Here is a 14,493-nt window from a genome sequence, read left to right as displayed (position 1 = left end):
TGCTTTCGCGATGGATTAGCCCCTATGCTTAATAAAATCATGCATGAGTTTGAAGTTGATAGGTAAGTACGTTCCAAATTCAGAATCTAGTGTGGCATGCATATTCAATACTTTCAAGCTCTTGATTGGAGGTTCTGGATTTCTCAATTGGACAAAGCATCTAAGACTAACAAAGCTTTTGGATTGCTGAATTAGTTACCACATCAATGGAGTCCGGAAATAATTGTCGTGTGTGGATTTGTGATAGCTACTTGAACTCTTTCTGTTATGTAAATAAAGCTCTCCGACTAATAAGTAATATGGAAAATGATTTGCGGCCTCAATAAGGCCTAAGATTTGTGGCCTCAATCTTAGGTGTCATGCCTTGTTATCTGTACACATCACCTATTTGTCAAATCATGTCATGTAATTCTTGAGAAAAATACTATATTATCCTTCCAAAATCTAATAACTCTAAATTATTTTGGCTTCTTCTAAAAAGAAATAAAATTTGGCTTTCTTTCATTTTTTTCTTTTCATTACACTCATGTTAGATTTAAACAGCAATTTTTTTTTCTTTAATCAAGAATAGAAAAAACTTCATGTAATTCAGTCAATAGACTTGCATGTACGAATTAATAGATTTGGAGAATACATGTATATGAATTCAACCTTTATTGGGTTCCTACAAATTTTGAAAATATAATGTGAAAAATGCATATTCATATGATTGTATATATTCTTTTGTTCATTGTTTTCTCTTTATGTAAGTAGGGTTTAAACGTTAGATCTAAATTTATTATTTTTTGTTTGTTTTTCTCTTATATTTAGATTGTAGATGTTAATTAATGGCTACTAATTAACGTGAAATTTTTCTTACCTCTTAATTTAGACATGAGTATTTCCCAAATTCAATTTATTAATGCTATTTTTTTTTCGGATGAAATTAATCAATATTTGAAAAGAAAAGTTAACGTATATTTCTTGACATATAATTCAATATAGGAAAGCATTTAATTAAAGGAAGAAAAATATTGATCAAAGAATCCGTAGATATATCTTTTAAATTAATACATAATTAATAGCTGATATTTTTTTATCACCTGATTAAATTCATTAATATAATTGATTCACCTCCTAATATCTAAAAGGAAATGTAAAAAGGTAAATTTGGTGTTGCAATAGTATGATGTGACAAGATATATTATGTGGAATTGAAAATAAAATTTGTATTTACTTACATGGCATGACACCTAGGATTTGAGGTCACAAATCTTAGGCCTCATTGAAGCCCCATATCATTGCCCTAAGTAATATGTTATCTAAAAGCTCAAAGCGTAAGCCGTCTCTAGACGGATGAGACACAATGGGAATTTATAACTCTTCAAGTTAGTCGGTGAAGGAGGCCTGAAAATTTGGTCATAGTTTAGGTTCTGTCTGTGGTTAAATACTCTCCAATGTAATTAAAATTATTTTTTGTTCTGATACCCTCCAAGGTAATTAAAAAAAATTATTCCCCCCCCCCCCCCCCCCCCCTATATTCTCAATACTCTATAGCTAGACATTTAAGAAGCAGTGATGAACAAAGAAAATCTGTAACTATTTGATCGAGCATCTCGGATTCAAATTTGCTCACAACTTTTATTTTGTGGTAATATCACCACCTTATTAAAACTTGTCACGTCATATAGAATGAATTGAATACTTAAAATATAATTTTTTAATAAAACATCATGATAAACTATAATTATGTTAATATGTTTTATAACACGTGACAGTTTTGTATTGACATAACTGGTATCACCACTAAAGTATTGGTGGTGAACAAATTTGAATCCGAACATCTCGGGCGAACTTTGAAAGATAATCGGAAAAAAATTACTGAATCTGAACGTGTTAGTTGACGTTAGGGAGCATGAAGACCGGAGCAAATTATTGACATAACTATTGACTATAATTCAACCAACATAAGGTGATAAGGTTGTGCTCAACAATTACTAAGGTCCGCTTTACACAGAAACCCTAATTTTGGTGGTGATGGTACAGAACTGAAAACCCTAGATAAGGGCCCTATTATAGAGTATTTGCCGCCCAAAATCCTTATTTCAATTTATATTGCGGCTTGGCCTCTACTTTCTAAGAGACAAAGTCGCAGCAAGGACAATAATATTTTGCTCATTAAAAATGTTTGAAAAGCCACGATCATGATATTTTTATCTGAAACTGTTCTCTGTACAGGGAGGGAAATCAATCATGATCTCTTCCGCCTAATTTTAGCTTCGAAACAAAACATAAAAAGTGTACCACTGTTTGCTGGTATATATCAATAAGACCAATTATCGAAGGCTGCATATGCCCAAAACAAAAGCCTTGTAAATTGGAGCTGTGCGTGTTCCTTATGCAGGAAGTACTCATATTACATACATACATTAATCACTAAAAATAGAAGTAATGCAGACAACTTATTGAAGAATTTCCTGTTAATTAAGTTGCTCTAGGAAATGAAGATTGAAGAAATCTTATAAATATACTGACGAACACAAATGACAGCTTTGTCTGCATACATAGTTGGCATACACTCGAAGCAGCTTTCTTAAGCTGTATTTAATTAATATATAACAAAGTTAAAATATGTTTGGCTTTATTGATCGGTGAGTCGGTGCAAACTAAAGATTTGAAAAAACGAAAAGTTTTGCATTAAAAAAGGGAGTCATGCTCATGAGCTCATCTAAAGAACAGTTTTAAAAAAACAAGTTTCACATTAGAGAAGAAAGTCATATTATAATAAAGTAATATAAATACAACACTTAAAATCAATTGGTAATGCAAAATTCTTATAAACTCTTAAGCAAATGGAATGCACCCTACCTCAAAGTTCATTTATCCAAAGATCATGGTCTAGAACTGTTGCAAGACACACAAAAATTGACGGGTGTAGCAATGCCAGGAACGATGTTCTCAGTAAACACTAGTACTGAGTAACGGATCGATAAACAAGTTTCCAGGACCACGAGTTTGGTTGTGGGACTACATCATTATTTGTGAAGCAATGGACATCCCCATTGAATTATACATTGACAACGTTTAATTAGTCCTCTGATGTATGACGTTATTGGAAGCACCAAGGATCTCTGATTTCTGTAGAACGTAAAAACTAGAAGTTTAGGATATTTTACGACCGTCAACGTCACCGCTATGTACATAAGAGCAAGTCCACCCGTTGAGATTGACCGGTCAAGCTCAATGGGTGCACTTGCTCTAAGCAACAAACTTTAGGTCTTTCCTCCAGAGTCTAGTGCAAAAAGATCTTTAGCAAAAGTATCTCTCCTAAACAGTAATATAACTATACATACATGACATAGAAGATGTTTAGATCTTCTTTGAGGTTTTAAGAAAGTTCTAATCCTCAATCATTTCATTTTTGGCCACCATCGTTTATATAATGATCCGACATTCCGACCTAACCCGACCCCGAGTCGACCTGGATTGATCTTACCATGTTTATGGCACGTGAACTGAACAAGTGAACATGCATGGATACAAGATAAGTTATATCTAGTTATCTACAAGTTCTGTGGGTGCTTCTACAGTTCTATAAGCACATGTCCCATGTATGGAGGTGATGGTCATGTTTCATGAGAGATATGGGTAAGATGGGGAAGTGCAATGTGCATGGTTCCTATGAATCTATACTGGCTTCTGTTGTGTTCCATGACAACCACAATAAAAGGGAAGAAACAAAAGGAAAATAAAGGACTTTTTGTCGATGGAGGAAAAGTAGAAGAACAAAAAAGAACCATTGGGAAAATGTTTTGGAACACATCCGAAACTGCTAGTTTACTTTAGTGTTGGGAGAGCCGGAGAGGTGGTGGCTTTTCGGGAGCCCCATTGCGGTTATATCGGACAAACAACTCCTAATCTAACCGCTAAAACCAAAATAGACTTTACTACTTTTCTTAAAATGACCAAATGTCCAAGTGAAAAGCATGGGGGCACTCATTCTACCTTTAATTGTAGTTGCAGCCAGATTTGCTCTTTCACATGCCTGCCAAAATTTGTGTATTTTTATATTCGACGAGAATTTATCGACTGAAATTTTGATATATATATATATATATATATATATATATATATATATTTGTGAATATTAATACATAAATTCTAATTTTGATAATATTTCTAATTTCAATTAAATACTAATTTTCTGCTGTAAAGTTTTTTTTACATAATTTTTAATTTTACTATTTACAATACTACCACTCAATTATTAAAAATTATCTAAAATTAATATAAGATTTAAGGATTTTATTGTCTTTTCACACCAACTTTGGCTAACAAAGCATTTTCTCTTAATAACAGTATAGATTAATAATGTTAAATATGTTGTAGAGAAACTGAATTTGAGAGGAATTTGCTGTGTGTTCTCATTGATAATAGGGGCCTCTTTATATAGAGGATTACAATGCATAGAATCTCAATCATACAAGGAAAGTAATTCTACATTGATTAGGATTCTAGATCCTTCTAATTAAATCCTATTACCACTAGGTCAAGTAACCTAGAGTTTGGGCTAAACACAAATTAGGTTTTCCTTCAACACTCCCTCTTGTGTTGCCCAAACGCAGTGCTTCTCTCGTTGCCTCGTTAAAAACCTTGCCGAGTAACAAAAACCCAGTGGGACAAAAATAACCTCGGTCGAAGGGGAAAAAGAGCACAACACACCATTCACGATTCGAGACGAACATGTAGACATCTCCCCTTGATGTCTGCACCTCCCCCTGATGACTACGATCATGGGAGTTCAGATAATTTCCGCAACCAATTCTTGCCACATGTTTCTCGAACGTGGTATTGGGCAATGACTTAGTAAACAAGTCTGCCTCACTGTCCTCAGATCGAACCTAGTTCACTTTGATCTCGAGGAGTGTCTGTTATTGCTGATTATGCTTGGTGTTGTCGCTTTTGATGTAGTCTTGCCTCATTTGTTCAAAACAAGTAGCATTATCCTAAATGCTCGTAGGCTCATCTATGGTAGACTTCAAACCACAACTACTCGAACATGCGTAATTATGGATCCAATCCATATACATTCACGAACCACTTCGTGAAGAGCAATGATCTCTGCATTGTTCGAAGATATAGCGACTAGGGTATAATATGTAGACCTCCAAGATGTCACGGTCTTTTCCCATGGTGAACACTTAACCGGATTGGGAATGACCATTGTGTGGGTCAGACAGATACCCAACATCAGCAAAACCTTCCAAAACACATGTCGTTTTGGAATGGGGATAGAGAACGCAGGCCAGCGTTGGCGGCGTTTCTTGTGTGTGATGGGTCCGAATCCATCATCTCTTCGTAGGGATAGAACAAGCCCATATCAATCGTACATCTCAAATATCGAAAGATATCTTTTACACCAATCCAAGGGCGTCGTGTTGGCACAGAGCTATATCTAGCTAACAAGTTCACAACATATGAGATGTCCGGTCTTGTGCATTGAGATAAGTACAATAATGCGCATATTGTACTAAGTAAGACACTTTTGCCTCTAGCACATCTTCGTCATCATCCTTTCGACGAAGATGATCCTTTTCAGGATCAAGACTACGGACGATCATGGGGGTCCTTGAAGGCTTGACCTTGTCAAAATGCCTAAGCATCTATCGACACGATGCTCAAGTTCCAAACCGAGACATAATCGTGTTCTCCCAAAATCCTTCATCTCAAACTCGGATTTCAAGTGTTTAGCGGTTTCCCTTAACTCTTTAAAGGCTTCTAATGAAGATCATGTCCAACATGAACTGCGATAGAATCCGAAACTTGTTATAGAAACGCGTGGGCATATCCCTTCCCAATCAAGTAGTCACTTTAGTGAGCGTTTCAACCTCTTTGTAAACGCGCTCCATGTTCTAGAGCCACTTGACTTGGGTAAATGAAGTTCGCCATGAACCTTCATGTATATTCCGTATCTAGATCCCTATAGAGATACGTAGTGACCACATTTGTAAGCTGCATGTTCAGTTATTTGGAAACTACCAAACTGACAGGGTAGTGGAGTGCAATGACATCCATTACGAGAGAATATGTCTCATCGTAGTCGATTCCAGTGCGTTTTGTGAGAAGCGTTGCACCATAAGGCGAGATTACCAACTCTTTTTCTCACTACGCTTTCTAACGAAGACCCATTAGTCAACAGGTTTTATGTTAGGAGGTGTTGGCATCTCTAGCTCGAAAACCTTCCTCTTCGTTAGAGAATCCATCTTAACCCGGATCGCATCTTTCCATTTAGGCCAAAAACTCTCTACGTTGGCATTCATTCATCAACGGAGCGTGGTTCGATATCATCGGACTCAGCAAACTCATGCGCAACAAAATGCATAACTACATCATCAATTATGATGGAGTTTCTATCCCACGTCTCATGTACACTAGTGTAAGTTTCATAGAGCTCTATATTCTCAGGAATAGGGTTTGACGTTGAGGCGTCCCCCAACGATAACCATAACCCGGAAGATACTCATGAGACGGATTTTGAGTCTTGATGATTAAAGGATTGGAATGTGCCAAAGTATCCTTCGAACCCACGGGCTTCCCACGCATCCTAGCTGGGGTCATGGCCTGTAACGCCAGAGTGCCACTCTCTTTGGCATTGGCGCCATGCCTACCTCTGTGTAGGGTGGCGCTTACGTCCTCTCGTAGGGACGTCCTTCCTTGCAGGCATGTTTGCAGCATAATTGTGTGATCTCGTCACTTTAATAGAGATCAAGATGTGACATAGTGGGGACAGACTACGACAATTCCTGTCGTTCCTGTTGAACATCCTTGTTCTTATCTCCCCCTAACGACGGGAAGACTGTCTCATCAAAGTGACATCCGCAAATCTAGCGGTAAGGAGATCGCCTAGCAAGGGCATTTATGTGGCGGATGATTGTTGGAAGCTCAAATCCAACGTAGTTGCCCATTCGTCTGTAAGGACCCATCATAGAGCACTGTGGCGGCGCAATTGGCACATAAATGGCTCACTCAAATGTGCGTAAGTACAAAATACGTGTACCCAGTCACTAGCTGTAACGCATAGGTACATTGAGTGGCGGTAGGTCGTAGACGAATTAGCAAGGCTGCATGCGATATCGCATCACCCCAAGCGGATGTAAGAAGATTGGTGCGCATTACCAATGTTCGGACTACCATCGTAGTCATTTCCGCGAGACCAATTGGGTGTGTACATGGGAATGTGATGTCCAACATCAAACCCATTGCAATATCCATCGAAAGTCTTTCGATGTAAACTCTGTAGCATAGTCAAATCCAATTGACTGAATATGATGATTCGGGGAATGAGCCCGTTGTCACATGATATGTGCTAGGAGGGTAGCATAAGTAGCATTTATAGGTGGACAATGACACAACACGTGACCGGCGTGTTTGCGTGTCAACCAACATCATAAAATATTTAAGCGTCCGCAAATTGGTTGAATCAATCCACAAGATCCCTATGGATTCTTTGTAAGAACAGAATGAGTATTGTCATATCCTTTGCATAGGACGGTCTCAGTCCTAATTTCCCTAAGGAACGGGCTTAGTAAAACGAGCGAGAGGCCTTAGAAGCAACCAATGAGGATTTTGGTTAGGCCTAAGCGTCTGTAGCGCTATTAGAAGCAAAATGTGTGACTACATCTCCCATCATGGCGTGGGAGCCATGGAAATTAGCATGTATGGCGTCATGGCCACAAGGAGGGACAACCATGGCGTTATGCCCATGGTTGGCGCCTTTTATGGTGGCATCTTGCTTCATTTTGCTCAAAAGAAATTATGTCCATGTGAAGTCTTTTGTAGACGGATCATCATATCATGACTAGGATGATCTATCCTGTCGTGACAAAGCCAATATGTGTCTAAATCCAAGAGATCTTCTCTCATAACTTTATTGGATTTAATAGCTCGAATAGTGACATAAAGTCCACTAGAGAGACACATAAACTTCTCTAAGATGCGTCTTTGTTCGCAATCATTAGATGTACTGCAAAGGAACTCATTTCCGTTCTCTACATGGATTTTCGCATGGAATTCGTTGGCTATTCATAGGGTACTATTTGCCCTAAGAGCGTAGAGAGTTTCTGTGACAACTGTAATCAAGGTGCCATTTGGCAAGTGGAACTTGGGCTATTCCATGTCCTTAAATTAATACTGATGGTCTAGTCATCGTAGTCACAAAGTCATATGCTCAGAATCAAAATTGAGTCATAATGAAAAGAACTCGAAATTTTATTCATAAGCCAACGAAATACATCATTGTTTCTATGATCAAAGAAAATCTAATCCAATAAAAAGGAATACGGCAATCGCCTACTTCTCTTGAAAATAAAAAGACTTAATCAAAATCGTCAATTTCTGGGTCTTGATCCTTGTAGTCTTCCACCCTTAGATCTAGATCACTATCTTGATCATCTTGTGCCATGTAATTTGCTTCCATTTCTTCACGATACGTCTTATATGCGTTTGCAACATTCTGGGGTGCGGTACATGTTTTGGCCCAATGTTCAGTTGATCCACATCGAAAACAAACATCATTATGGTCAGGCTCCCTTGATCGAGGCGCCATTGGGGCGCGATTTGAAAGACCTATCCTTTTGGTGGCGTTACCACCATAGTCGGAGGCTCCGCCTCTCTCTCTCTTCACACGTTGACCTCTACGATTCCGTGCACGCCTCTCTTGGCGATTTCCTTCCTCTTTAGGGCGAATATATGGACCAGAACGTCCAGAATTGTCCATATCCTTAGGGTTTCGCTCCTTGCGTCCTCCATTAGGGGCGCGACTATAGTTAGACTCCGGAATAGGCTTAGTTCCCACGGGTCTAGCATTATAGTTCTTCACAAGGATATTATCGTGCTTTTCAGCTACGTTCATGGCGCCAATGAGCTCATGAAACCTTGTGATACGTCCTGCATTTACATCAATCCGATAATTCTTTGAAATCATCAATGCAGAGACGGGGAAGGTAGAGAGAGTCTTCTCGATCAACATCGTATCAGTTATGGCTTGGCCACAATACTCCATCAGAGACTTGATACGAAGAGCTTCTGAGTTATAATCAAGCACAGACTTGAAATCACAAAAGCGGAGGCTATGCCGTCGCACTTCTAAATCAGGAAGCAGGGAGTCACGAACGTTGCCAAATCCCTGCTCTAGTTCTACCCATAGCTTTCTTGGGTCTTCCTCATTGAGGTATTCATTTTGGAGCGCGTCATTCATGTGCCTTGTCATGAGAATTATAGCCTTAGCTTGTTTTGCTTCAAAAGCAGTATCTTGCTCGATTGAGAGCACGTTCTGACCAGGCTCTTGGATGGTTTCCAGAATTCCATCAGCCTTAAGATGTTGGCGCACTTCTCGGACCCACCTATGGTATCATGCGCCAGTTTTCTCGAGTGGGACAAAGCTCAACTTGTTCAGGTAACTCATCCTGAAAAACAACACAAGATTAGGGTTAGTTTCGGAGCGAAAAAGGCTACCACGAAAAACTATTAAATTTCTGAGCGTAGTCGCTTCCAAGAAATTAGGGATTTTCTGAGCGTAGTCGCTTCCAAGAAAATCGAATTCCAAGAGGGGTTTTGGATTAGATCGAAATGACGATGTATATGGTCGATCGTTTTCTTCTCAACAAACTCTAAGTTTGGAGGACTCTACAAGCTCTAAGCTTGGAGTGAGCACGAACCCCCACAGTTCGGCTATTGGTCTCCCCTATGAAGAAGAAAGGGAGGTAGAAGAAGGGATATTGGAAGTCCCCGAGAAAAGAAGAAGAAATTGAAAAACTTTACAAAAACGGGAACTTTTAGAAAAAATTACCTTAAAAGATGGCCGGAAAAAACGTCGCCGGAAAGTACTGTAGCTGATCGGAAAAGTCGCTGGAAAATGGCCGGAAAAAGTTGCCGGAAAAGTGTCCGGAAAAGTCGCCGGAAAAATGTTGACCGTCGTTGACCGGATGCTGACGTGGCAGGTCCGGCGCTGATGTGGCAGAGCAGTGCTGACGTGGTAGGGCTGACTGGACTCTGACGTGGTAGGGCTGACTGGGCGCTGACGTGGCAGGTAGTTTGCGGCTTGGCGGCTCGGCGGCTCGGCTTCTTCACTTGGGCTTCGCTGGGCCTGCTGGCGGGCTTGGGCTGCAGGTTGGCTTGGGCTGCATGCGGGCTTGGGCTTCGCAGGTTCTTTTTTTTTTTTTTCTTTTTTCTTTCTGCCGATTCAGCGGCTGCGGTGGTTCAGGCGGCCGGTTCACGGGGTTCTAGGCCGGTTCCGATCATGATTTTTTGTTTCCGGTGATTTGAGGTGTTGCTGCAGCTGCTGGTTAATTTTGGTGGCAGTTGACAGGGAGGAAGGCTCCGAACCGGGGAGAGAGGGTATGGATATTTCCGGGGGCCGGTTCGGATATTTCCCGGCCGGTTCTGGGGTCTTCGTCGCCGGTTCTGGGCTCCTGGGGGTGAAAGCTTCAAGGTGGGAGGCGGAGGTTTCAGGGGTTTGGAGGCTACGAATATTAGGTTTCAGGGTTAGTGCTTCGTGCTGATAACGTGTTGTAGAGAAACTGAATTTGAGAGGAATTTGCTGTGTGTTCTCATTGATAATAGGAGCCTCTTTATATAGACGATTACAATGCATAGAATCTCAATCATACAAGGAAAGTAATTCTACATTGATTAGAATTCTAGATCCTTCTAATTAAATCCTATTACCACTAGGTCAAGTAACCTAGAGTTTGGGCTAAACACAAATTAGGTTTTCCTTCAACAAAATAGTAATTTTGAAGTAATTTGAATCCTCAAATGAAATAAAAATATACTAATATAAAATTAAATATACTAATATAAAATTATAAGTGTAATCTTATTAATTTATTTACTTATCAAATAGATTAAATTTATAAATGTATAAATAGATTAATTATTTGGCCAACAGAGAGCAACTCTTTGTACCAAACCATAGTAACTCTTATTAAACATAAGCATAGAGAAGTCCAATTTCTAATCTTTTAATATGGTGATTAGGGGGTTTACTTGAAGTTCAATACCATTTGCTCTACTAACATTATTATTTACTCTATAAGTGGAATGTTATGAGTTCAACTCGCGGATTAGTTATAATATATACTTAATTGTAATATTATTAGTTGTTTATTGGCGTTTTAATTAAAAAAAATGTATATGAATATAATATAGAATTTTCTTGATTTGGCTTAAGAATGACTCCAATTATTTTTATTAGTGTTAAAGATTAAGTATCTCCAGCAGTAGAAATTAATTTTTAATTAAATTTAGCTAAAGTTGTTAAATATAACTATTGATTTAACAATGTTACTCTAGCAATAGTAGTTATTTGTGAATGATATACTATGTTTTATCGAATCGTAAACTGACATGTGGATAAAAGAGAAGAGATGAGATAAATATAATTTTTGATTTAGCTATGCATGATGTTCTAGCTAAATATAGCTAAAGTTAAATTTAACTTAACTATAGCTAGTCTGTTAGAGTTAAATTTTGCTTCTAAAATAATTATATATTGCTGAAAATTAAATTTAACTACTCTATTGGAAATGCTTTAATATCGTAAAAGAGTTTGATCGCCTAACAACCATAGATTCAGGAAGTGCATCAATTTACAAAAAGGGCATTTTAGTCATAGCTCAAAGGAAAGGCAGGCTGTTTTGTAGTGAAATATCAAGATTAGGATTATCATGAGATTGGGGAAAGTGGAGCGTTTTGATTTAGATGGTTTTCCTACTTGAGGACAAGACAAAGGCACATGGAGAGAGCGGAGAGCACTCTCCTTTCATGTGATGTAACCATCTAATTGGGGTCTGAGAGAGGGTTAAGATGCCTCTCAGTTCCCTAATTCAGTTATAATATTATAATATTGTTTGTAGTTTGTCTTAATTGTAGAGGACAAGATGGTCCTTTTCGTTTATCTTCCTCTTGTCCCATGCCATAGAGTAACACAGTAATGTTATAACCTTTCCTCAATTATTTTTCTCAGTAATTGGTCGGACAAAATTATATGTCTTTCTTATTTATGAATTTTTTTTTTATAATAATTTTAGTTATTTATACTTGTCACCGGTTGTCCAGTAACTTGTTTAATAAAACTGAACATAATTACTTCTGGCTCTTTTAATTTAGAGCTAAAAGTAGAACATCATTCAATTTAATTTATGAAACGACTTATTTTTTACCATAACACATTTTAATTTCAAGTTAAGTAAAATATTTTGTCACTATTTTAGGCATTATAAGCACTTTGAAAAATTTCATTTACCTTACGTACACTCATTTGCTTTACTTAACAGACATTTTTTCTCATATCACAGCATAAACCAGCTTATCTTATACGACAGTCGCACCAAACTAACCAGCAGTATCTTTTTTCTCTAATACGATAATTACATGATGAGAAAGATGAACATGTAATTATAATAAATCCAAGCATAACAAAAGCTCATGTAAATTTTTTTTTCCTAACATTGACCTTTCTCAAATTAAAAGAAACACATAAAAACGGCTATACAAATCCCCCCCACCCGGCCCGGCAGAGCAAATACAAACCATGAGATAATTTGATTGAGGTGGAGGGAGGGGGTGTTTGGGGGCAAACTTGTCACTATCTTGTCCGCCATCTCTTGCTATATACACACACACACACACACACACTATAGTTCATTATACTTCATATCAAACCTTATCTCTCTCTCTCTCTCTCTCTCTCTCTCTCTTCCATCCCATATATGCTTTTCTAGCTGCACCAAGTTCTCAAAAACTACTTCTCTGTTCTCTTCCAGTTGATCGAGTTTCTTAATATCACAGCAGCATTCTCAATATGCCTGTAAGAATCTCCGATGCCTTTCAATCCCACCCCCATAAGCACTACCCTGCAGACTTCAACTCACTGCACGAGTTACCAGACTCATATGCATGGACTCATCAACTCGACGAGTACCCATCTCTGGACTCGTCATTCGGCTCAGAGCTGTGTGTTCCGATCATCGATCTAACTCACCAAAATGTCCTTAAACTCACAGGACATGCATGTAAAACATGGGGGGTGTTCCAAGTCACAAACCATGGAATCCCAGAGAAGCTTCTTCATGACATTGAATCAACTTGTCGAAGCCTCTTCTCTCTGCCAGTCCAGCAGAAGCTCAAAGCCGCTCGACCGGCGGATGGCATTTCTGGTTACGGAATCCATCGTATATCTTCGTTTTTCCAAAAACTCATGTGGTCGGAGGGCTTTACTATTGCTGGCTCACCACTTGAACATTTTCGACTACTTTGGCCCCAAGATTACAACAAATTCTGGTACGGTCACACTACAAGTAGAACTAATAAGCTAGCTCACTATTTTCATTTTTGTCCTTTTATTTATGTAATTTGAGACTTTTATTGTTTTGGACTTTTGGGTGCTGAAACTACTATAGCCATATAACCATGGTGCAATTAGCAAAGATTATATTATTAAGTAAGGACCCACATGTAAGATTTGGTCTGATAATGTCCAAAACACAGTTATCAATCTTCTTGTTAGTAATGTTTATTTCTTAAAATATCCATCATGCTACCTGCTAGTAACTTGGTTTAACAGTATTTAATTGTCCCTTTTCTTCCAGTTGTATGGTAGAAGAATATGAGAAAGAGATGAAAAGGCTAGCAGGGAAGCTGATGTGGCTAATATTGGGATCGCTGGGCATACCAAAGGAAGACGTAATTTGGGCCGGCCCAAAAGGTGACTTTGAAGATGCATCCAATGCCATACAATTAAATTCTTACCCTGCATGTCCGGATCCCAATCGTGCCATGGGGTTGGCCGAACATACGGATTCAACCCTCCTGTCAATCATCCACCAAACCAACATAAGTGGCTTGCAAGTTCTTCATGAGGGCGCCGGGTGGCTCACTGTTCCGCCAGTCCCGGGAGCTTTGGTGGTCAACATTGGCGACCTTACTCATATCTTGTCCAACGGGGTGTACCACAATGTCCTTCACCGGGCAATTGTGAACCGGAGTCAACAACGTCTATCCATTGCTTACCTATATGGGCCACCAGCTAGTGTCCAAATCTCGCCTCAGTCGAAACTAGTCACCCCAAGTCACCCTCCCCTTTATCGGCCAATCACTTGGAAGGAGTACCTTGCAATCAAAGGAAAACTTTACAACAAGGCACTTTCAACAATTAAGCTTTATGATCCTCTAAATGACCAAATGGATTAGTCAATGTAAATGGTCATAAGAGCATAAATAAATCCCTAATTTGGCACTCATGATCTCCCATTTGACAATTGGTTGTTCGTGTTCATGGGGACACTCATTTCGTCCAAGAAATATTGTGGGTTGAAACGAAGGATCTAGATCAGTTTCCAACGAAAAATATAACAGAAAAAAAAAAATGTCCAAAGGGCAAAAGTAAATAAATTATTTATACAACAAATATTCAATTAATTAATCATTTAAAGCTATAGAGAGGGATGCAAACAA

The 14,493-nt window shown here is 38.6% G+C and overlaps 1 protein-coding gene across 1 annotated transcript; it reads left to right on the top strand.

Annotated features, from left to right (window-relative positions):
• The first annotated feature begins 12,684 nt into the window (after positions 1 to 12,684).
• On the top strand, positions 12,685 to 14,277 carry LOC112189819 (gibberellin 3-beta-dioxygenase 1). Its single transcript, XM_024329179.2, has 2 exons — positions 12,685 to 13,320; positions 13,629 to 14,277. The coding sequence occupies exons 1-2, from the start codon at positions 12,842 to 12,844 to the stop codon at positions 14,227 to 14,229; spliced, it is 1,080 nt and encodes a 359-aa protein (XP_024184947.1). The 5' UTR covers positions 12,685 to 12,841; the 3' UTR covers positions 14,230 to 14,277.
• The last annotated feature ends 216 nt before the right edge of the window (positions 14,278 to 14,493 follow it).

The sequence above is a fragment of the Rosa chinensis genome, chromosome 2, assembly GCF_002994745.2.
Source record: "Rosa chinensis cultivar Old Blush chromosome 2, RchiOBHm-V2, whole genome shotgun sequence".
Taxonomy (NCBI): domain Eukaryota; kingdom Viridiplantae; phylum Streptophyta; class Magnoliopsida; order Rosales; family Rosaceae; genus Rosa; species Rosa chinensis.
Note: the sequence above shows the minus strand (reverse complement) of the source record. Positions and strands in the feature narration are given on the sequence as shown.